The 23,273-nt window shown below is 38.4% G+C and overlaps 3 protein-coding genes across 6 annotated transcripts in view; 2 read left to right on the plus strand and 1 right to left on the minus strand.

Moving 5' to 3' along the window:
- Positions 1-3,973, plus strand: LOC121302000 (60S ribosomal protein L27-like). The gene is made up of 5 exons (XM_041231774.1): positions 1-106; positions 1,137-1,219; positions 1,485-1,654; positions 2,440-2,550; positions 3,889-3,973. Exons 2-5 carry the CDS (start codon positions 1,139-1,141, stop codon positions 3,935-3,937), a joined length of 411 nt encoding a protein of 136 aa, XP_041087708.1. The 5' UTR covers positions 1-106; positions 1,137-1,138; the 3' UTR covers positions 3,938-3,973.
- A 2,163-nt stretch (positions 3,974-6,136) lies between these two features.
- ifi35 (interferon-induced protein 35) lies at positions 6,137-17,887 on the plus strand. Of its 2 annotated transcripts, none has more exons than XM_041231802.1 (10): positions 6,137-6,358; positions 7,115-7,168; positions 9,337-9,423; positions 10,067-10,225; positions 11,246-11,362; positions 12,086-12,230; positions 14,081-14,187; positions 15,410-15,596; positions 16,287-16,393; positions 17,378-17,887. In XM_041231802.1, exons 2-10 carry the CDS (start codon positions 7,157-7,159, stop codon positions 17,573-17,575), a joined length of 1,119 nt encoding a protein of 372 aa, XP_041087736.1. In that variant the 5' UTR covers positions 6,137-6,358; positions 7,115-7,156; the 3' UTR covers positions 17,576-17,887. The 2 variants fall into 2 exon arrangements, with proteins under 2 accessions (XP_041087736.1, XP_041087737.1); XM_041231803.1 differs by having other exon boundaries at positions 7,118-7,168.
- A 776-nt stretch (positions 17,888-18,663) lies between these two features.
- Positions 18,664-23,273, minus strand: part of map3k14a (mitogen-activated protein kinase kinase kinase 14a) — a 32,739-nt gene continuing 28,129 nt past the window's right edge. For 2 of the 3 annotated variants that reach the window (XM_041231599.1, XM_041231600.1), the window contains exons 11-16: positions 22,664-22,814; positions 22,084-22,416; positions 21,786-21,892; positions 20,388-20,526; positions 20,148-20,248; positions 18,664-19,590 (exon numbers count right to left, since the gene is read on the minus strand). In XM_041231599.1, the coding sequence (XP_041087533.1) occupies positions 19,426-19,590; positions 20,148-20,248; positions 20,388-20,526; positions 21,786-21,892; positions 22,084-22,416; positions 22,664-22,814 (996 nt within the window). In that variant the 3' untranslated portion in view covers positions 18,664-19,425. The remainder of the gene's footprint in view (positions 19,591-20,147; positions 20,249-20,387; positions 20,527-21,785; positions 21,893-22,083; positions 22,417-22,663; positions 22,815-23,273) is intronic. The other variant, XM_041231598.1, reaches the window with a different exon arrangement.

Consider the following 23,273-nt stretch of genomic DNA (forward strand, 5'->3'; position numbering starts at 1 on the left):
CGATGTGAAAGGTCAGCCGAAGCCGTTTCTTCTTCCTTTACTGTCAGAGGCTGCCAGTGAGTGCGGGAGTGAGTAGTTTTGCCGTGGCTGTAATCCCTCTCCATCGGTCAGAATTCAGAGAAATAATCTCAAAAATACACTGCTTATGGTTAATATGAATACTTAATAACAGACTGAAAGACACATTTGGATGTTTATTGGTTGGTCCTGGTGAAAAGATAATGAAGACGCAATGCATACACCTAGTGTGGGCCTGTAGTGGAATATGGTAGTGCGGGTGATTTGGTACAGTTAGCATCATTGCCCTGAACGTAGACAAACTGAACGAAGTGTGGCGTTCACATCTTCAGTTTGTTACACAAAGCGAGTAAACACATTAAAAGTACTCGATAGTTGAAGGTGCTAGCTTTGAAACTACTGTGTGCTTTAGATTCGTAAGTATCGTGTGAGGCAGGTTCCTGTGCCCTGCTAGTGCAACACATGTCAAGGCGTGGGATATGTGAAGTTGTCACGGAACTAATTGCGTTTCTGTAAATATTACTGTGTTGAGCGACTACACATTCATTTTTACGAGTTGGGATTGGGTTTCGTTTTTTTAGAATTAGGAATATATATTGTTTGTGTCGCCTTATTTAAGGCCTGTTCTGTGGCCTTCGGGGATATTTCACTGTAAACGAAAGAATAGTGGGTTGCACTACTTGCAGAATTGTCGAAACTATGAAGGCACTGAACTGAACAAAGTTTTATTACTTTGGAAGATGCTGGTTTTTCTGGCCTACCCGGTGTCATACTGTTTTTTAGATCGCGTATATTTTGTGTGTTAGTCGAGAAGCATGCAATTACACTGTACAGATTTTTAACATTTACGTTTTGGAACAATGTTGGCTTTCCTTGGGGAGTTGTGAGCAGCAGTTGTGTATTAATTTCAGTGTGGTGCAACATGTGTAAGCTTACAGCTATCTTTCAGAAGTGCCTATGAACAGGCAAATGCACTGACGCTTCAAATTGCATCCAGTTAATTGAGCCAAATTAGTTTGGGACATGGCACTGAAAAAAAGGCTCTTTTCTAATTTATATGACCCGTTTTTAAGCAACAATCTGCAAATCTATTTATATTAACACACTTTTTCTTGCAGAGATGGGCAAATTTATGAAACCCGGGAAAGTAGTAATGGTCCTGGCTGGACGCTATGCTGGACGCAAGGCAGTTATTGTAAAGGTAAGGTCCAATTTACTACCTGACTGTAATATGAACTGTAGGCAATGAGAAATTACTAACATGGTGGTTTATTGAGATTGAGACGTCTCAAGTGGTAGCACATTTTAAATTAGTATATCTTTTGAGTAGCTTTACCTTAACCATTGATTACTGGTGATAAAGTAATGAGTCTGAAACCAAAAGCGGTCTAAGTGGTATGCATGTCCATATTACATAGGTGGGTGTACACAGTGATTAATGAATGTACCCTGTCTTTGCCTTTCAGAACATTGATGATGGCACCTCTGACAGGCAGTACAGCCACGCCCTGGTTGCTGGTATTGACCGTTACCCACGCAAAGTGACCACCACAATGGGCAAGAAGAAGGTTGCCAAGAGGTCTAAGATCAAGGCCTTCGTGAAAGTCTACAATTATAACCATCTGCTGCCAACCAGGTTAGTAACAATTTATAGTGAAAATGCATTTCATTGCTAAGACATGCAGTTATCCTTTTGATATATAAAATAAATAAAAAGTGTGTGTTTATTCTCACGTGCTTTATTGCACACACACACGGGCTCCGGTGGGGGGGTTGGTGGCAGAACAAGGATGTCTAGATGACATGGTCTGCACCCAACAGCGACTCACACACACACTACCGAAACTAGTGGTATGGTCGCACCCCGGGACACTACAGATAATGTGAATGCGCAGGACCAGATGAAACAAGTCTGTCAACCTGAGCGGACCCGGTTACTATATATGTTTAACTTGCATTAATTACTTGCACTTGCAAAAATTAGAGTAATTATTGAGTACTCGAGTAGGTAACCCACCCCTAATATGTATTGGCATTCCTAGACTAGCTTGAAGTTCTTTAGCTGGACTCATTAGTCTTGTGTTTCTACCTGTCTCATTGTGTTTAGAAATACTAAAACTATAAAGTTAATTGTTTCAACTAAGTCTGCTTGCCCGCAAAGGTATTTTAGTATTTTGAAATTCAGCACTGTTGAATGCTATGGAATAAATTGTGTTGGAATGCAAGGCTTTACAAAAACCTGAGTGAGAATTTAGTATCCCCATATCGAAAACCTGAATGCATATGTACTTAAGTTACCGCTTGGCTATCTGGGCAACTTGTGCAACTCTCAAACTGGACAATTCATCCCATGTGAACAGCAGCCCACATGCATCTGGACTGTTGATATTCCTGCTAAACAGTGTATCTGTACATTTCCAGATACTCTGTTGATATCCCCATGGACAAGACCGTAGTCAACAAGGATGTGTTTAGGGACCCAGCCCTGAAACGCAAAGCTAGACGTGAAGCCAAGGTCAAGTTCGAAGAGAGGTGGGTGTGAAGGGATTGTGCTTTGTAGAGCTTCAGTAGTTTTGTGGGTCGATTTGTGAATGGTTGGTGTTCGTGCACCTTTAACTGGCAGCAAGTTTACAGCAGGTGTTCTTTATCCTTGGGTTATGAGTGTGAATAAAATACTATTATTAAAATCCTAACTAGCATTATGGTGGTAACTCTAAATTGTTCATAACACAGTGATTTATTTTAATTAGGTAAAACACTTTCTATAGTACATAGTCTTTTTGTCTGCATGGAACTCGTGAACTTATTTTTACCAGTATGCAATCTGCTAGGCATTAACTGTTTGTATATCAAACAGTACTAAAGAAACAGTAGACATGTACTCATGAATCTGCTCAACTTTACTGCTGTTTACATGTTGATGCTTGGTTGTCAAATTCACAGAAGCATGTATATAGGGACCAACTTTGACTATGTAAAAATGGAACTGACGTTCAAACGCAGTACCCACCATTTCAAATAAATGATGAATGAAATTGGTGTGTAGTCTAACCCTTTGACGCCTAAGCAGAATGACTCTCTATATGGGCATGGATAATGACCACTTAGTGTTTTAGCGCATGTAGTTTGGCAACCATAAATCAGAAATTTTAAAACCCACTATATCTACTATAATTAAATACATAGCTTAATGACTACAGCTAAGTAATGACTTTCCATTCTTTTACACACACACAAACATAAAATAATGCTAATAACAATAAGAATGACTGCTAGTTAGGCATCAGCTGCAGGTATTTAGGGTTGCAGCTGTCATCTCTTGAGAATAATTTTCAAAAAAGTAAAAATGTCATCATAAACCAGTAAGAAAGAAATGAGATGCAGGTATAGTAGTTAGTCCTGTGTCTATCAAGTTATCTCCTATGTATAAGAAGATGGCTAGTTGGTCCAAGTATTACCCTTTCAAATGAGTTGTAGATCTACACTCCTGGATGTGTAGAACTGGCGAAGCAGACCCTTGACATAGACGGGTGTCTATATGAATCTGTAGTGAACAGCAGCGTTTGTGTCCTCATAATTATACGTCCCAAACATCATAGCCTGAAACCAGTTAAATGGAGACATGTCCCGTAGTCATGGCTATTACCCACAAAAAAAAATTGTCGATTCGATGGCTGAGATATGCCATGAAAGGTTATTGATTTTAAAGGGGTTAAGCTTGATCTGAACATTTATTTTTCTCAACTTTTTCAATGTTTCTGGAGTTTGAATAAGATGTTCTGTACTTCATGGTATATTATATATGATTGTTTTAAATTGATAAATATGATTTAACCTTGAGCAAGCTTTTTTTTTTTCCTTCCTCTACAGATACAAGACCGGCAAGAACAAATGGTTCTTCCAGAAGCTTCGATTCTAAACTTGCTCCAATGTTCCAATAAATTTCTAAAATCCATCCAGTAGTCTCTGTCTTCAATGATAAAGGGTTGCAGATTGTTCAGTTTGCAGCAGGGTTGGCTGATTTTAAATCATTTGATATAAAATAATCTATCTCTCTCTCTCTCTCTCTCTCTCTCTCTCTCTCTCTCTCTCTCTCTCTCTCTCTCTCTCTCTCTCTCTCTCTCTCTCTCTCTCTCTATCTCTCTCTCTCTCTCTCTCTCTCTCTAGATCTCTCTCTCTCTCTCTCTATATATATATATATATATATTTTTATTTTTTTTTACAAATAATTGATTCAAACCCATTTTACTACTGATTTCATATTTTTTTTTTTACAAATAATTGATTCAAACCCATTTTACTACTGATTTGAATTATATAATATATTTAATATATAGTATAATTAGGATATATATAACGTTTTTTTTTTTTTTTACAATATCTCAAGGAAATTACATGAATTTTTTTTTTTTTTAAAAAAACTAAAAAATGCACACGTTTAAGGTAGGACTAAGGGGAAAAAAAAAATAATCAAAGTCGTCAAGCACAGGTCTCTAGTTTGTTTTTTCTCCGGAAGAAGTGGAGAACCTTTCAATGGCATAGTGAGACCAATAGGAGCTGAATGAAGCTGAAGAAAAGGGGGCGTATCAAAGCAGTACATATAGCCCTGGCACCACAGAGATAACACGGACACAAACAAAGACAGCTGCTTCCGCAATCAGCGCTCAAAGAATATCATGGACATTTGCAGAGTTTGTTTGAGAAGTTATAGTAATAAAATAATTTTGTTTGACAAGTGATTAATAAATGAACTATAAGTTCAACTACTGAGGACCAATACATATTACAATACATGTTCTTAACCAGTATGTGTGTGAAGGGTGTCCAAAGCACTGCCTGCAGGCCACATGCAGATCCACATCCCTTTTTAATGAGGCATGCAGCGTCTCCAATTGAACCTTATATGTGATTTTGATTGTGAAGCATCTCTTTTTAACATAAATTAGAAGGAGCAGCATATCACAGTGGACTTGTTGTATGCCTTTGTCTTATGTAGGTGTTCACTTCAATTCAGGCAACTAAGATTTCAGTTTTCAAAACACAATGTTGACAGGTATGCAGATAAATGCATTTGAAAAAGTACTTGAGATTTGCAATCCATGCAGTTTGGTCACGTTGCAGCCCACTGTCCACACACTACCCTTGCTATGCGGACCCCTGCTTTGTGGTCTTTCTACAAAAACATGAGGTAGCCTATGTCTTTCCAAAAGTCAACAAAACTATTAAAATGTACACATTGTCAAAAAATAATAAACGCGTCCACTTTTTTTTTTTTGTCTTGTATGGCATACAGACAAACGAATATGGAGAGCTTTCAGTTTTCTAGCTTTTAAGACATTTCTATGTTTTTTGAAACACAAAAATATCATTTTGATCATCAATTTAAATCTGTTCAAAATTTGTCGTTCTGATCGCTCCACCCCTTCTCCTTCAACTCAGATTCTCGGAAGTTGAGATTCTGTAAATTATATATATATATATATATATATATTATTAATCAAATAAACAAATAGATGTTTAAATTATTTTAGAGAAGATTTGGGTGCCTCTTAAAAGACTCTTCGGTGGTTTTCCCCTCATGATGTTTTCTATGGCTCTATTGTACAAAATTGATGTTTCAATAAGCGAAAAACCATAGGATAATATTAACCATAGGAAAAATGTTAATAACCAAAAGTTGTCTTTAAAGTTGCTAATGAGTGGCATCTATTGTATAAATGATGTAAATTTACGTCTCTAATGATCAAATTGCATTTGTATTCTCAGTTCTCTTATGGTTCAAATTCATGACTGAACACTTTTGAATACTTCATAATAATTGCATACTGTCATAATTTGCTATTGCTTGCCGTTTTCTTCAGAAGACCTGGGGCAAATGTGAAATCTGCTTCAAAAGTTTGATGCATTTTTTTCACGGTTTCATTGACGTCATGGAAAATAATTCTCCAGAGCGCTCTCTATATATCAGAGTCCTTTAAGCACTGTGGCGGCAGTAAAGGTGGATTCAAGTATCTTCCTGATATCTTGACAGTACCACAATAGCAACACCTCCATGTGACCTTTTTTGACCAATCAGAATATATTTAAAATACCCATTTCATAAAAAAAAAATTCATTGATATGTTTAGAGGAGTTTTATAAACATTTAAACTTTTGTCTTCATTCATAATGTGCACAGAGTTTATTATGGGTATAAAGAAGTCCTCGAAGTGCGTGTAGTTTATCTTTTTCAGGGATGTGAGTTGGCACTTTGAATCCAGATTGTTTGCAAGCCACTTATTTTCAATAGAAACGAAACTGAAAGAGACTTTCGACAGGGCAGCAAAGAAGCACCCACAAGGTGAGAGTCAGAAAACAAACAAATAAATAAATACAGAAAACAGGCAATAGTCAAGTTAGAAGTATTCGCAACAAAACCGTGTTCTACGTAGCCTACTTTTAAGTTCTGGTGGCGTATGTTTTAAATTAAATACAGCAGTTCAGTTCCTCGTTAAAATGAAAACAACGCATATCTTTAGTTTCAGTTTAGTTGCAATTCGTGTTATATAATAACGATGTTCATTATTCTAGAGAGGGCTTGTTTATATAGGTTTTAAAATTTACATTTATAATTTACTTTAAAAGGGTGTTTATAAACGGCTTTTTACAATATAAACTAAATATGACACCAGACAACATTAGACGTTTCCTGTACGGTAGTACTAAAATGCCAAATAAAATGTACATATTTGTTTAAATATAAATAAGAGTTAAATATAAACACAGCAAATTGGTGAATCTCATTAATCACTCACTTAAAAACAAACAAACAAAAAAAAAAGTTGTGAATTGGTGGTAGTTGTAAGCCTGGTAATTTTCACTTGACACTTCAACACTGTCAGCACATTTTTGTAGTTGAACAATTAACTGTTGGGTTTGCTTCATCTTCTTCAGTCACGATAAATGTAATTTTCATTTATGAAATCAGCCACGGTGGAGTTTTAGTGCTGGGACCCAGATGTGCCAAAACCAATTTAAATGTGTCGTGGAACTGAAGACCAGCAGGGTAAACATAATGTGTCAAACTATTATAAATGATGTCTCCCCATTTTATTAGCAGATTAAAACTTTGAAGACGATAAAGGAGGCGAGCACAGTGATGTCTGACCAGGTAAATTTACCATTCGGTGACCAGATTGTTACTTCCTTAAACTGTGGCAGTATGGGAAAATAACTTCCAAGCTATTTATTTTCACTTTCATATTTAAAGTAAATGCAGAGACTCATGGTGGTATTTAGAGTGAAATATTATACTTTCAGAACCTTTTTTTGTGAAAAAAATGATCTTATTGTCTTTGTAGTTCCATTTCTACACAACAAGTAGTTATTACATTATGCAGTAGCAATTAAATACTATCAAATTCCGAGCTTCAGTTTTATTTCTGATTACTGCTGCAGAGTCCCTTTTCTGCCTAAGAAAATGCATCTTCTCTCTGATTTCCACTTTTCATCTCGCTCTCTCTCTCTCTCTGGTATCTTCCAGTGCCCAGTCTGCAAAACAGGCTCTTCCTGTATGAAAACATTACATATCTATTTCTATTTATTAAATGGTTATTTCATAAAAGCCATTTTTCTCAGAATATTGAATTTCTGACCATTTAATAATTATTTGTTCTGTATATTTTTTGTTTGGTTGCAGTTTCTGCTTGGATCATTAGTTTGCTGTAATTAATTGATGCTAGGAATTTTTTCAGGCACTTTCTACTACAACTGTTAGTATTAAAGGTGATGCAGTGTGTTAATATTCTATCTTTTGACTGTGTGCAATATAAGTGATGCCCACTAATCAGAGTCTGAATTTTGTTGAGAAGCTGCCCTGATTGCAGGAATGGGAATTTCCTTTTGAAGTAATTAAGTATGGTAAATAGTTATTCACGCAGGCAAACCCTTGAAGTTTCTCTGAATAGTTGTATTTCCAAATCCCCCCCTGTAACATGCTGTAAGCGGACGGGCATTGCTTAGAAAGAAACATGTTACACGTGTTAAATGCATGATGACCTGTCCAGCCTCAGAACCATCATCTGGAAGTCTAAATTAGATAACACATTTTATCAAGGCTAATTTCTCAGCTGATCTTGGCTGGAGTTTCTTTTTTTTTTTTTTGAGTCAACAGTATGTTGTGTAATTTGATTCAATCGTATTCCCATTTCTGATCAAACGAAATGTTGTCACTTCTTTACTTACGAAAGGAATACTGTTTAGTCTTCCTTAATACAAGCATTAGCCAGTGTAAAATGGAGCCATGGAGCCAAATGGTAACAAGCCTTAAGTATAATGTAATTATCAAAAACATTAACTATATAAATAGAAGCAATAATATATATATATATATATATATATCTTGTCCAGATATATATATATACTGGATTGACCAGAACTAAGGTATATAACTAATTCAGATGATTAAGGAAAAAAAAAAACCCAAAAAGAAAATGGTTGATTTTCATACAGCAGCAAAATCTCCCTGGTTTGGAAATGTTCGTCTAGCAAACGATTTCCCAATGGAAAGGTAGCTCGGATGAATAATCCTTTTAAGTCCCAGGGTTAAATGGGAACAGTTTGGTCAGACAATCAACAGTAATCCAAGGAAATAGAAAGTTATAATAGTTTAGTCTCAAGTGCCTCTAGGCGGACATGGGTTAGCAGTGATATTATAAAAAAAAAATACAAGGATAGTGAACAAAACTAGAAACCAAAATGCAAATAGTGCAAACAAAACAAATGAAAAAGTTGCAATAATACATCAATCCAAATGAAACAATATGCTGGTGGTGTCTTTTTTGTTTGCCTGTCAACAAACGGGTTGAGAAATGTGAAAAGCTGTTGAATATCTTCTCTTTTCAAGCGGTACCTCGCTATAATGTCTTGTTCCGAAACCTCATCAAATATGATGCGCACAGTCTGAAGACAACTTCAAATATAACTGAAGACTTCGAGACAGAGCTTGACAGAGACGAACTATATATATATATATATAGATATATTATTATATATATTTTTTTTGATATATATATATACGGTATATATATATATATATATATATATTAAACATTAACTCGGAGATATACTTGGTCGCACCCTCAGTTTCTGATTAAAATATATTTTATTGAACAAACATTTTTCAAAACAAACAAAAACCCAGACGCGTTTCGACACAATGTGTCTTTGTCAGACAGTTCAGAACTATTACAAATATCACAAAAAATATGAAGGAACGCTTAAAAAAACTACTTACTAATGTTAAATGCATGTAGCTGATAATGTATGCTTTTGTTGCAGGATTTTTCACTTCTCACTTCTGTTGGGCCAGACGCTTCTCCCAGGAAATATCTGGAGATGATCCAACAAGAAATAAAGAAATACAAGGTGCGTGTCCCTGTGCACCCTGTTCCATATGCGCTTAGCAGTTTAGTGCACTGCACCCCTGCCATTGCGCAATGGCTGTTGCTAGTTAACATTGTGCAATCCAAGATTTCAAAAATGCAGGACTATTGCATCTTGCTTTTGGCAATAAGGTGTTTGGGTTTAACAGCACATTTTTAATTGTTTAGTTTATTTTAAAAGCTTTGACATAGTTTCTTAAACATAGATTGTTAATCTAGTTTTATAGAAAAAGAAAAGCAAATTTATTTAATTAGTGGACAAGTTCCCTAACCTTCTAACAAGGAACTAATCCAGAACTTGCAGTGCAGTAAAATCTAATCTAATTTGATATTACATTGTATAATGCATTGGATGGAGTACAATTACATTTGATTTGCCGAACAGTAAATATACTAGAAAAAGCACAGTAAATCTTTGGGATCAAAACTGCCTCTGGGGTAGGATAGTTAATTCTGATGTTTGGTGAACTCGCGCCACGATTCGCCTAACCCTAACCCCCCCACCCAGACTGGAGTGAGTCCCACCCAAGTGCAATATCTGGAGTAAATTGTTACAAGTCCTGGTCTGCTGTCAGTGCACAGCGGTATGGTCCAGTCTTCCCTATATGTGGCCTTCTTCCTTGTAGGCCATTTGTGACCAGCTGGAGAACGACCAGACAGAACTGAAGGTTGCCAGGGACAACCTGCTGGCGATAACGAAGGAGTTCAAAGTGCGTTCAGCAGCTGTGCAACAGAGACGCCAAGAGGACGAGCAGCGCAAAGCCATGCAATTAAATCTTCACAAGGTACAAGTTTTTATAAAGCATGTTGGCGGATGTGTGCAGATATCATTGCATAGGTTCGGAAACTTGTATCATGTGTTTTACCACAGATTCATTATGGTAATTAGAACAACAGGACTTGGACTTTGAATTAAATAAAAAAATCAGCACAGTTCCATGTCAGCAGCTTGTAAAGTCCTCGTTGCTTGGTTATTCAGGAATTCCATCAGGATGATAGTGTAGATAGAGGCCCTGGAAGTACACGGTATTCTGCAATATATGAAAAAGTGTAATCTCTTTTACTCAGGGATGTGCAAAATAGTCAAGGTAACTATATAGTGGTCCATGAATCTATTTAAAATACAAATAGAAAATAGGTTGCCAGGTATGTGTTTTCAATAGAAAGTAGAAAATAGTATTTTTCTTAAAATAGTTTACACCAACTACCGGTTGTAGTATAACTTTTTTTTTTCATAACAATGAATTGAAAATGTCAGTACAGCCTCAATCAAAAAGTGTCTAGCATAGACGCCCCCGTCACGCTGTAACTTCCAAATTAGAGCGATCGTTATCATGAAAAGTTGAGGACCTTGTCGTATATCAACGGTATGTACAGAATATTGTAGAATAAGAAAGTAATTTGAGGTTAAAGAAACCTCTGTTTGATATCAATGCTTTCAAATAGTGTTGCACTTCCTGGGTCATTTGACCTGGAAAGTGAAATTGTGACCACCCTTTCAATTATTTCTTTCCTGTCGATTACCAATCAGCTGCTTCCCCTTTTGAATGACAAGCTTTCAAACAATAACATGCCCAGGAAGTGCAAACAGATAACCCAATAATAAGGCATACATACTCAGAGCTTCATTCACCCTAAGGTTAAAACATATATGTTTAAAATGAAAATACATTTGCTTTGTGTGTTTCTTTCAAAACTACACCTTTAGCCAGATGGAAGTGCAAAACAGAGTTAGATTTGTGGAATTATTTTGTTAGCTACAATCACTTTAGTGCTGCTTATTACAGAGAGCCTTGTTTTTTCAGGAGAGACTGGTGAAGGTGCAGACAGAGCATGCTGAACTGTGCAGGGAGTCTGAGGCACTCCAGAATGAGCTGGACAGAATGGAGGAGGAGAACCAGGAGCTGAGAGTCCAAACCCAGGTACACGCGCCTCAGTATTCCAGACCTAGGTACTAGTGTTCCTGGTATATAGCTGGCCGAAATAACGAAATTCTCTTTTTATATGTAAGAAATAAAGAAAATGGTGTCTTTAATAATGCTTGTTTCTGTTGAAGCCTGTGTTTATATATCCACTCGATTTGATGTTCCTCTATTGTAATATTTATTTTTTATAATAAAAGCCGTATCTGTTTATGTTGTGCTTCTAATTTTGTCTTTGCAAACCCAAATCACCTATCAGTGATTGATGAGTCACTTTGTCAAAACACTTTCAATAATATTGATGAGGAAGTGTGGGGAGTTTTAGTAGTAAACTAATTTCACCACAGCAGTGTCTTCAGAGTCAAAGCATGTTACTGGCTGAAAGTATGTCAGCCAGTAGGGGAAGCAGCTGACCTGTTATTGACAGGAAAGAAGCCAGTGAAGGGAGTGGGGACAGTTTTACTAGCCAAGCGAACGTAGTGTTCTTTAATCGAGTGTAGTACCAGATATGAAGTGTTTTAAAGTGTCTTTCAAAACCGCATATTTGAGACCTGTAAAATGAATAGATGTGCATGGTAGAGAAATGTTACAGAACTACATGATTTGAAAAAGAGCAAGTGTTCTAAAGTGTTCCTTCTGGGACGGTATAAACAAGTTGTTTGTTTGGGTTGCTTGAGTTGCTGTACCCTAATCCTTCATGGCACCATGTTGTCTTTTCTGTAGGTGTCCACTGCAGTGCCTGAGAAGAAAATGGTTTTCACTGGAGTCACTGCTGTGGAGGGGTCCTCGTCTGGCTTCGATGTGAAGCCCCGAATTCTGTACCCCATTGAGGGTGGGACAGCACTGATCACCTTCGAGGAAGAGGATGGTATGTAAACAGTTTATAGACCCCCTCCCATAGCTGCACTCCTGCATTTGAGAATGGAACATATAACCTGCGCTGTAGTAAAGAGTTCAGAGCAGTGGGACCAACAGAGTTTAAAGATCACTACCACTTCAATTTAAATAAATGAGGAAGTAAAAGCAGTGTACAGGGCACTAAGCAATAAGAAAGATTATCGAAGCAAGCTACAAATCAGGAAAAGGCAGATACAGAGAGCACCAATGCCATTTACCTATTAAGATGTACTCTGTTAGTCAGATTGGAGCTGTACACTGCACACTGTTCATAATGCTTTTCACAGTATACAATGATTCACAGGAATGAAAATTGAGTTCTGTCCCATCCTGTCCCATCAAACATTTTCCTGACCCGTCCCATCCCATCTCTGTCCCAAATGTATTTAATCAAATTATTTGCTGAGGTTGACATATGTAAAATGAGGATAGGCCTTTTACAGTTATGTTAATGGTCTTGAAGCAAGCAAGGTTGAATTGAATGGATGAGCCAGCGACATCACAAAATGGGGTGTGTCAATTAAAATGAGTGTCGTTGATACAAGGGTTATAGTATCTGTCTTGGTAAATATATGGATACCCAGAAGTCTGAGTATGCCTGTGATTGGTTTCATTTTACAACATCTCATATTGATTTTGTTAATATTGCAACATCTAATATAGAAAAGTGACTGTGGCCATGGTTAACGATTCAGGTGTCTGAGAAACTAAAGTTTGATACTGCTCTTCCTGGAGCCTTCATACTTGCTCCCTCCCATTCCCACGGCCTTCCGTTCCGCTCCCGTCTGTTCCCGTGAGATTTAAGACTCTTTATTCCCTGCCCCACCTGTTCCTGCCAGTTTAAATTCTGTTTCCATCCATTCCCGCAAACGTAAAGAGAAATGTATTCCTGTACTGTGGGAATCCCACTGCAACACCGTCTGTGACCCGACCCGACCCACTTTATCTGCAACATGACCCGAACCTGCATGTGTTTGTCCTTTACCTACTGCCTGTGTCAGCTGACTCTCACACTGTCACATTCACGCACAGATACCGCTACGGTTCTCCACAGAGTTTATACAATTGGCTGTACAGCGTGGTAGCTTTCTCTAGTGGTCTGGATATATTTTAACATTGTAACATATTAACTGTCTCTACTATAAAATACCTTTCTATTCCTTTCATGCCACCAGTTGCAAGGGATCTCCTGTGCTTTCGCAGAGATGTACTAGTTTTGTGGTTGTCGTTCACAAAAAAACATGATTCCAAAAATATTCCACGCTATGATTGACCTCTCGAACTATTGTCCATTACATGATATAAACCCAGCGCTATCTTTTCTTTCACCTCGTTTACACACGTGTTTAATATCACCAAGCAGACGTGATAAAGGGATCTTGTGACGTATCAAACAAGCGAGAACAACACTGCTTAGTCCGATGACTCCTCCCTAAACGCCTCCTGCTTTATAAATACTGGCACATTTACCTTCTAATGCTTTCGTTGGGAAAGGGTTACAGACGAGTACGCTGAAAGGACAGAAGACCCGAAACTTAATTTTTTTTTACCCACACCCGAACTGCAAACAGCGAAAAAGTTCACATTTTGACCCGATCCCATCCTAATGTCACTCTTGAAATGGGAGTCTAATTCAGCACCTACTGGTCACTTCTCCCATCACAGTTCCTTTCTGCAAGCATGCTGGGTGACCCTCAACTGGTTGTTATTAATAATACACATGCTTTGACATTCGATCTGATATGACCCACTGGGGTTGTTTGTATTCCCAAAAATTCCCATTTCTAGTTTATGATAATTAGTTTTTGTCTTTGCTTGCAGTTGCTCAGAAGGTGCTGGAAATAAAGTTCCACAAGATAAAACTTGGTGATTGTTATATCACAGTTGAGGCCCGTCCTGTGCAGTTGCTTGTGCCCAGCGATATTGAGGTAAAGACTCACCTGGCGGCATTTTTATTTCATACAAAATATACCATTTTAAATGATAAATAGTTGTTTTATTTCTATCATGTTTATAAAATAAGTTCTGATAAATCAGTTTTCTCTAATACTTTCTGGTTCTAATGAAATAGTATGCTGTGATCTTTCAACTCTGCTGGTCCAGCCAACAGTTGAAAGGTCACCAAATACTTAAAGGTCTGGCACCAGATTATGTAAAAGAGCTTCTAGTCGTATACTTACCATCTCGCAATTTAAGATCAGCTGATGCAGGCCTTCACTGCCACCTCATCTCAGAAGTGCTACATCAGTTGAAAATTGAAAAATGACTTTTTTAGATTAGCTTGTGATTCTTTTTAATCCCTATACAAATGTATTATATTTAGATTAGCTTGTGTTTCTCTTTAATCCCAATACAAATGTATTATATTTAGATTTTCTTCTGTTTTTTATCTTGGCCTTTTTAAACTGAATTCTGAACTCTGTTTTTCTTTAATTTCTATACACATGTATTTAGATTTTCTTCTGTTTTGTCCTGTACAGCGATTTGATAATCTTTTTGTATGAAAGACGCTATATTTAAAGGATTGATTTGATTGGGGGGGGTTTTTGGATTAAGGAAGTGCTCAATAGGAGCCGGCAACTAGGATTCTAGAGGCTCAGATAACCATGAAGAGGCTTGAGAAAACATATTTATTTAAATTGTGTAAGACATAAAATCTGCACCTTTTGGGTCCATATCCAACACTAGGTGTTGTCTCAGTGAGGTGAGAGAGAAAATGGCGATATGCTACTTTGAGGATGTCCCTCTTCAGCAGGAGGTGAGAGGGACTTCCCCCTCACAGCAGGGCCCTGATAGGGCAGCTTTTATATATGCTCAGTGATTGACGGGTCAGAGAGGCTCTTCTTCTCCAGGGTTTCCAAAAAACATACTGTAGATGAGTTACAGGAGTTAACCTTTATAAAAGCAAAGTGTAACAAAGCACAGTGAAAGCATGGTAAAGCACAAGCAAGCATTGTATAATACAGATAGGTATGCTAAAGCATATTAAAAAACATGGCAAGCCATAGTAATCTACAATAAATGCATAGACTAGTATAGCCTTGGGAAAACTTGCCATGTAGATTTACTGTGGTAAACTTTAAGGGAGGTCACACATACCTCCAATGGGACACATGCTTTTTTTTAATTTTTTTTTTATATATTTCTTAGGTGGAAACTCATGTGTGTGACAAGCGCATTTTAGTATCAGACCTTCCCAACATCGGCACGGAGGACCAACTCTTAGACAAGCTCGAGATTTATTTCCAGAAAAAGAGGAATGGAGGCGGGGATGTGGACATGACGGAAATGCTGCCAGATTCAGGAAACGTGGTTGTGAACTTCATGGAGGATACCAGTAAGCTGTGAAGGCACACAGAACATTGCATAGATGTGCTGCTGGTGCTTGTTTCAGCTGGGTTCAGAAATGTTTAGACATGGTTCTTATATCATTTCCATTTTCTTCTATATAGTATAGTCAATTTCATTTTATATAGTATAGTTACTCATTCATAACTTCAAAACACTCAATAAAAAATATGTGGTTAAACTACTTTAGTTTCTTATAGGTTTTCGTTCTATCTAGAGAACAGCTTTAGCAGTGATGGAACTTTAGTACAAGATGTGTCGTCAGAGTCACGTGTCAGCATGTGTGAAAGAAACTGTTTGAGAAGGGCAGACTTCTCTCTGTTTGTTTTAAAGGGGAAAATACTCTGTTCAATATGAAATGAAACTTATCAAGTTCAAGGGAAAAGATATAATGATATAAAACTAGAAAAAAAAGCAACTTGGTTGCAATTAAGGAGCAGGTAAATGATTGTTCTTAGCAAAGCTTGCTATGTTTTTAAAGCTTTTTCAAGGTTCCTTAGTCCACACACGTTGCAAAATTGAGCCCAGAATATTAAAGTTATCTTGCTTGTACATTAGTTATTTCTATCTTCGTAACATGACAAGGTTTTAAAACTTTGCTCTGAAACAAAAGTTATAAATCTGACCTCATGAATCTGTTCTGGCTGTAAAATTAACATTTTTTTTGTCATAAATTCAGTTGCGAAAGGTTTGACAAGCAAGGAATATCACGACATAAAGATGTTTGATAAGACTTATCGTGTGAAGGTGACCCCATTCCTAAATGGAGAAATCAAACATTTAAAGGTATGTGGTTAAATGGTTGGCTTTTTTAGTTTTTTGCAGATCGTACTGGAACAAACAGATCTCTTTCTCGCTGTTTGGTTTTGGTTTCTTTCTCATACTTCTGCCTCCACAATGCACGCTTCCACTTCCTTACTCCTCTATACCCCCATCACAACGCTATCGGCTAAGCCCTTTTATCAAGGTGCCATTAACTCTAACAAGGAGTTAACCAATTGACCATTATCCTTAATTTGTTAAGGATACAACTATGGATTTTCCATACATGTGGGAACTCGTGAGACCTAGTGGTCAACCCATTACACTGCAAGGAACAAAGCTGTTATTCTCAAACTAACATACTGATGATTATGCAGCAGTTCACCACAGCAATCATATTGATCCACTTTTAAGAATCAACTGCTTATAAGAATCAAATCATCTGGGATGGATGTGATTCTTATCAATGGAGTGGACTCTATATCAAATATGTCATGCCAATTTGGTTTCTCTTCCTGCAGGATATTTTTGAAGGTCTTTTAAACCAAAATCAAGTTTGCACCATGTTTTCTGAAAAGTAAAAACTTAATTTTACAAAGCAATGAACAAACAGTTTAAGGACTCACATGAATTATACCTAAATTGTTGCATTGTTACTAGTAATGTTAACAGTTTTAATTGAACCCCACAAGTTTCACATTTATTTAAGCCGATCATTGGAGTTGTGCTATTCTTGCAAGCCTTCAGTCTGGAGCTGGGCCTCTCCACAGCAGCGCCTTGGTGTGGAGCTTCAGTGGAGATTGCTACAAATTAAGTTCCTATATAATGTTTAAGGTAAAGGTGCACTGTTCTCATGCCATCCAGTGGATTTTACCATGCTTTGTCATTCTGCATTGTGGAAGAAAGGTAGTGGATTTGGGTCCTCAGTCCTCTCTTTCTGTACCGGTGCAGGGTTCTTCCCTTGCAGTGTTCAGTGTGATTTTCCTGTTGCACGCTGTGTTTTCACAGACACGCACCTCGATTTCCAAGAAGACCGTTCAGCTGGTGGGAATCCCAGACATCATGGATGAAGAAAACCTGCAGGATAACCTGGAGATCCACTTCCAGAAGCCCAGCAGTGGAGGGGGAGAGGTGGACCACTTCATCTACATCCCCCTGGGCAAGAAGGCTGTGGGGATCTTCGAGGAGGACACCAGCTCTGAGTGACCCATCCCAGACCCAGCAGGAGAGACACTGCTCTTAGTGTTCTCTACAGCCTCATTCTTTATATTGCACTTCAATGCTTTGGATTTAGATTTTGAAAACTGTAAACATTACCCTTTACTCTTTAAAGGTGAAATTGATCCTGAAGTGGAGGTTGTTTTCCAGCACTTTGTGAAGAGCACCTTAAATGTATCTGCAGGAAAGGGGATAGAATCAGGGGATATCTCTGGCTTAAGAGAGTTGTTTGAATTTATTTCAGCTACAGATTATAACTGCTGTTAAACTGTTGTAAAGTTAATAAATCAATTTGCTGTTTCTATGTTGTTTTTGGTAAAGGACCCCATTTCATGGGAAACTTGTATGTCATTATTTCTTTTCTAAGCTTGTGAATGTTAGATGTTTGTGATGTCACGAATGTTGCAGGGCGTTCACGCAGCAGTGCAGTGACAGTTGCAGGCCTCTAACATAAAAAAGGCATTAAAAATGACATTAAAGAACATTAATAAAAATGTCAAGCAGTTTTAAAATATATAGAGCACAAATAGCAAAGTCTACAAAGCTCCATGTTCATAAAAAGCCCTTGACATTGACAGATATATTTGACTTCAACTGTTCAACTCAAATCAGTCATCGTTCTGCTCCAAATACTAGTGAAATAAAATGGCACTGGTGTGAAAACAGGTTGTTTACCATGACCACGTACAAGGTCGTATTTATAACATACTTGGGCCTTCTGAATTACAGTAAGTGAAAAACAGTTTTGGGACAGTTAATGCTATCAATGTACATTTAAAGAGCAAGTAGTGGGGTTCCGAAAAAAATATAGCATTACACGTCCCCACGTGTAGATACAACTGTTTAAATAACTAATTTTTCTTTTCATTGTTAACATCTTGACAACTTTAAAGTGTTTCAAAGCTCTTTACGAAATGGCCGCTCTAGTGCACACTGATAGTGTAAGGATTATTGCCCACATTGTTAAAACAGGTAACACAGCAATAACGATCCATGATGTGGTACAGAACAGAAAAGCACTTGTTATGGTTTAAAAAAAAAAAAAAAAAAGAAAAAGAAACCAGATGGTTTAAAACTAAAACACATGCTTGCTAAAATTTCAAAACTACATATTTGTAATAAATGGGGATGCACGGTGGGGCAAATGTATGGAATCATTTTGCTTGCTTCAAACGATGTACCAGCATTACATTGGAAATTCTCATTAAAAACATGCTTCACATTAAAGACCTACACGTAATAACTTCACATCAAAGCAAGAAATGTTTGCAGAACTGCTTTTATTTTTTATTTAGCTCAACATGCATGTTGCTCACCAGCACATCTTTATAAAAGAGATGGGGATTTATGAATGGGTCCTGTATCTTTGAAGTCTTTGTATTTCCTTTGTTACCAGTGAGTTCTAGTGAAGGTTGCTAGATTGCCAGCAATGCAGTCTGTAGTCCTCAAGTAATCCATACAGCGAGTATGGCGTGGACTGCAGCATGTCTTTTTTTCCCTTTTGGCACAGTGCCGCACCAAAACCCTGCCCTGGAGGAATTGTAAGTATGAAAAACATAACACCAAAGACTAGACCAGGCATCATTTCGGATGGTACAGATTGCGACCAGTGTTGCATCAGCTAGAGTTTAGCATTTCTCTCTGTTGTAGGGTAAAATCAGAAGAACACCGTGGCAGTAAGTTTAAGATACAGAATTATGTTCTGAACAGTTAAGATGAAAAAGCAATAGGGCAAGTAGAAAGTTTACAATACAAACATACTTTGGCAAATACAGTACTTTTAGATACAGATTTTGCTTTCTTAATCCTGGTGAAGACTTGCAGGACTGCGGCCCTGCTCACTCCCGGATCTCCAGCTGGCCTTTCTTGACGCGCCAGGTCCAGACAAGGCTGCAGTCTGGAGCAGGGGTGCAGCGCAGATCGATTCCTGAATCTGGGATCTCCTCATCGCAGGATACTGGGTACCCCTCCACCGTCACCAGGCTGAATGCAGCCTCCGAGATCTGGGGGGGGGCAGAAGAGCACGAACCGCGGTCAGCACACAGCCTCTCTGTTGAATCAGTTACTTCTGATAACTTCAGTGTGTCCCTCTTGTATCAAATATACTTTGTTTACAGCACTGCACTGCCCCTTTTAAAACCCCAGTTTTGTGAAACATTAAAACATGAAGTCTGAATTTGTAAGAGACAACTATGTTTTGCAGTTAAAGGAGTGCGAACCAATATTTAAAACATTTCCAGCACCAGCTATATTGTCTTTTCTTCTTTTGGACACTTTTGTATTTTATTCTTCCACCTGGAATAGTTGAGATATTTTAAAGGCAACACTCTAGATGGTTGGTACTACTTCACCCAAGGCAGCAGTACAAACACTCAAGATATGTTCAGAACTGGGCCAGTAGATAATCAAACTTACTGACACAGACGTAACTTATGTGTAAGAGCTTGACAAAGGCATTTCAAATATGTAGATATGTAAAATCTTAGTTCTAAACTGAAATCAACATGGCTTAGGTTTACTGCACATCTTCATGTGGGGGGTCCTTTCCCTTCCTACCCACCTGTTCACTGATCCCAGTAGCGATGCGCCCCAACAGCACTTTGGGGGCCTCCCTGATCCGCAGCCACTCCCCGTCGAACCCCTGGATATGCACGTCCACACCTGGGAGAAAAAACACATGGCTATGCTTTCACAGGATATAACTGGCATCACAGCCTCTCACTGCCCCCAAAACCCTTTACAGGGTATAACTGGCATCACAGCCTCTCACTCCCCCCAAAACTGCTGAAAAGTGGCTGACCGTTGAAGCAGCTGGGCGGGCCGGAGCAGGGTCCGAGCCAGCTCTCGATGCTGAAGCTGTGTCCGTCTGGCTGGCTGTTGAAGGAGAAGATCCCCGAACTCAGATCATCCCTCAGACTGAGCGATCCCTTCCCAGAGTCCTGGAGAAACAAGAACACCATCAACAACCTGGAGTAAACTGACACAGCATGCCCACACTGCTGTTTCACACCACAATTAAATAAGACTTTATGACCTTTATAAATGACTTATTCTCAAATAACTGCTCAAATGTTATATGCTGTGAATTAATTTGGATTAAAAGAAAAAAAAGGTAATTATTATAAAACAAACAATCTTTGGATGGTAGTATGATACAAGCAGTGTATTCCTCTTTAAAAAGAAAAAATTTAGAAGGGTGCAGTGTAATATCTTTTTTTTTTTAAATGTATTTTTTAAAAAGTGATACAGTTTGTAGTCTCAACATTTTGATGATGGCACTGCTTTCCTTAACTTCAAAAAGTACCAAACATACACAGTGCAACTGTTATAAAAGGTAACTAAAGATATTGTCCTTTGTATCAATGTTAGTGGGCAATAATTGTACTCAGTTATCATTTTTCTTTTTAAGAAGCATTAAGGATAGCCGGTCAGACTGTGTGGTATACAGTTTATTACAATAGTCCCATACATTTTCCATGCACATCCATTCATTACATACATGATATCTGGTTCTACATTGGGTTAAAGAAATCTGTTTGTAAGCTATGCTTTAAAACTGTCTTGCACTTCCTGGGAAACCTGTGGCGAAATTGTCCCTACCCTTTAAGTGGCTACTATTCCCTTCTGACTGACATGCTTTCAGCCAGTAACATGCTTTGACCCAGAAGACAATGCTGGGTGAAATGACTAAGGAAGCAAAGCAGTAACTTCCTAGAAGGCAAGACAAGCAAACACATACATTATTTCACCTAGTGCAGTACCAGATATGTGTCCCACAATAATAAAAAAAATCCTGTTATAACATGTGCTCCTTTGCAATGGGCTATATTTTGATAGCACCTACTTTAGTCTAATTGACTCCCATTTTTGAAAGAGGAAAAAACCTAATCAAATTAGACAAAACTAGAACCAAACAACTATGTTATATATGTCAAGGACATATTAGGTGTTTCACTTTGAGCATTAACACGCTTTTATCACCTTTCAAAAAACAGGAGTTAATTAAAGAAACACTTTGGACATATGGCACAATTACTTAAAGGTGGATGTATATCAAACTCAATTGACCCTGGTAATCTGGATCCTGTGCTGATTTGTAGGCACTGCACCCTCGGTAGGGGATAATAAAGCAGCAGGGCAGTGGCGTGCCCTGTCCACATCGTGCTGCTGTGCTTGGTTGAGTGGTGTAGAGACTGACCTTGTCACCAGGGTCCCAGTGGGAGTAGCACTCACTGCTCAGGCAGGACAACAGCTGCTCCTGGAGTTCAGGGGAGTGTGGCTGAGACAGACTGCTCAGGAAGAAGTCTGAACAAACACAAAAACACAAAACCCTTGTCATTCATTCTGTTTACACTGGATCACATGCTGAAACACACAAATATGTCCATATGGTGCAGCTGCGTAGCGAAGAGCACTATTTGAACCTCTGATTTAAAGTCTACTTTGCTCATTCTCTCATGTTTAATTCATTTGCAGGGGCAGCGAAGCCCGCTCACCTCTCTCGAGTTGCTGTAGCTCCTGCTCGGAGACACTTGCGCTGCGCTCTTGGTGGCTCAGTTTTTGCAATAGTAGAGGTGTGGGGGTGAGGGAAGAAAGGGGGCGGGGCGATTCAGAAACACACTCCTCCTCTTCCGCCACCTTCCTCCAACGGCTCACCCACTCCAGTTCTGTCTTCTCCTCCAATGCCAGGGCTTCATCCTGCAGAGGGGCAGGAACAAGCTCGTCCGAGGGCGAGGCCTGTGATTCACTGCTCCCAGATTTCTCTGTGATTGGTTCAAAGTTTGCTGGCTCCTGATAGGTTCCTTTCAAGGGACTTGTTAGGCCACCCACTGCCGGCACAAGGAGAGATGAGTATTACATTAGAGGATAATACTATTATTTACATTGAGAACAAGCTATATTCTTTTCTTAGATCTCTAGCTCCTTAATAATGAGCACTAGTCTACAGACTCCATTCCCAGCTCTCCAGCACTGCCATTACCCTGTGATTTAATAATAAGCATTACACTAAACACTTTCATTCCCAGCTCTCCAGTACTGTCAAACTGAACCATACTGTTCAAGAGAATTAATGACCTTGTTTTAGTGCTTCTTTGACCTTTGTCCTCAGCTCTGCAGCCATAGGCCTTTTGATTGGATCCTTCTCTAAACCCATCAAGATTACATCAGCAGTGCAAGGGTGACAAGTGGCTGGGATTTCCTTAATGGGTGGGGGTCCGTTGGCAATCTGTGGGGAAAGAGCTTGTCAGACGATTCCAAATAATATAAGGAATAAAGGAAACCAAACTACACAATAAGGCTATAATTTGAGGGGTTTTAGTGACAGAAATCACAAGAGTACTAGCCTAAAACGCAAGACATGATGAAGTGTCTGTTTATTATTCACAGGGCAGCATGAGAAGTTGTATTATCTTACAGCAGTTGCGCAACAATTATAAATAAGACTGCAGACTCCATGTAGTATATACAGATGTAAAAGTTTATTACTAATTACAATATGCTAATGCAAAATAGTAATGCTAATTCCGGTTGCTTTTCCCTTTTCCTCTCTCTACAAGATTTGCGCACATGGTCCATGCTAAAACCACCAGGACTGGGTCTTCAGGGGTCTTTATTACTAAATCACTTGCACTGGCAGTGAAGCCCGCTCACCTCTCTCAAGTTGTGATAAAATATCAGAGGCTGT

This window comes from Polyodon spathula, chromosome 28 (genome assembly GCF_017654505.1).
Source record: "Polyodon spathula isolate WHYD16114869_AA chromosome 28, ASM1765450v1, whole genome shotgun sequence".
Lineage (NCBI taxonomy): Eukaryota > Metazoa > Chordata > Actinopteri > Acipenseriformes > Polyodontidae > Polyodon > Polyodon spathula.

Coding starts and splice junctions, on each gene's coding strand:
- LOC121302000 (XM_041231774.1), top strand. CDS start 1,139: ATGGGCAAATTTATGAAACCCGGGAAAGTAGTAATGGTCCTGGCTGGA. Junction 1,655..2,439: donor AACCATCTGCTGCCAACCAG/GTTAGTAACAAT, acceptor GTACATTTCCAG/ATACTCTGTTGATATCCCCA. Junction 2,551..3,888: donor AAGGTCAAGTTCGAAGAGAG/GTGGGTGTGAAG, acceptor CTTCCTCTACAG/ATACAAGACCGGCAAGAACA.
- ifi35 (XM_041231802.1), top strand. Junction 12,231..14,080: donor CACCTTCGAGGAAGAGGATG/GTATGTAAACAG, acceptor CTTTGCTTGCAG/TTGCTCAGAAGGTGCTGGAA. Junction 14,188..15,409: donor TTGTGCCCAGCGATATTGAG/GTAAAGACTCAC, acceptor TATATTTCTTAG/GTGGAAACTCATGTGTGTGA.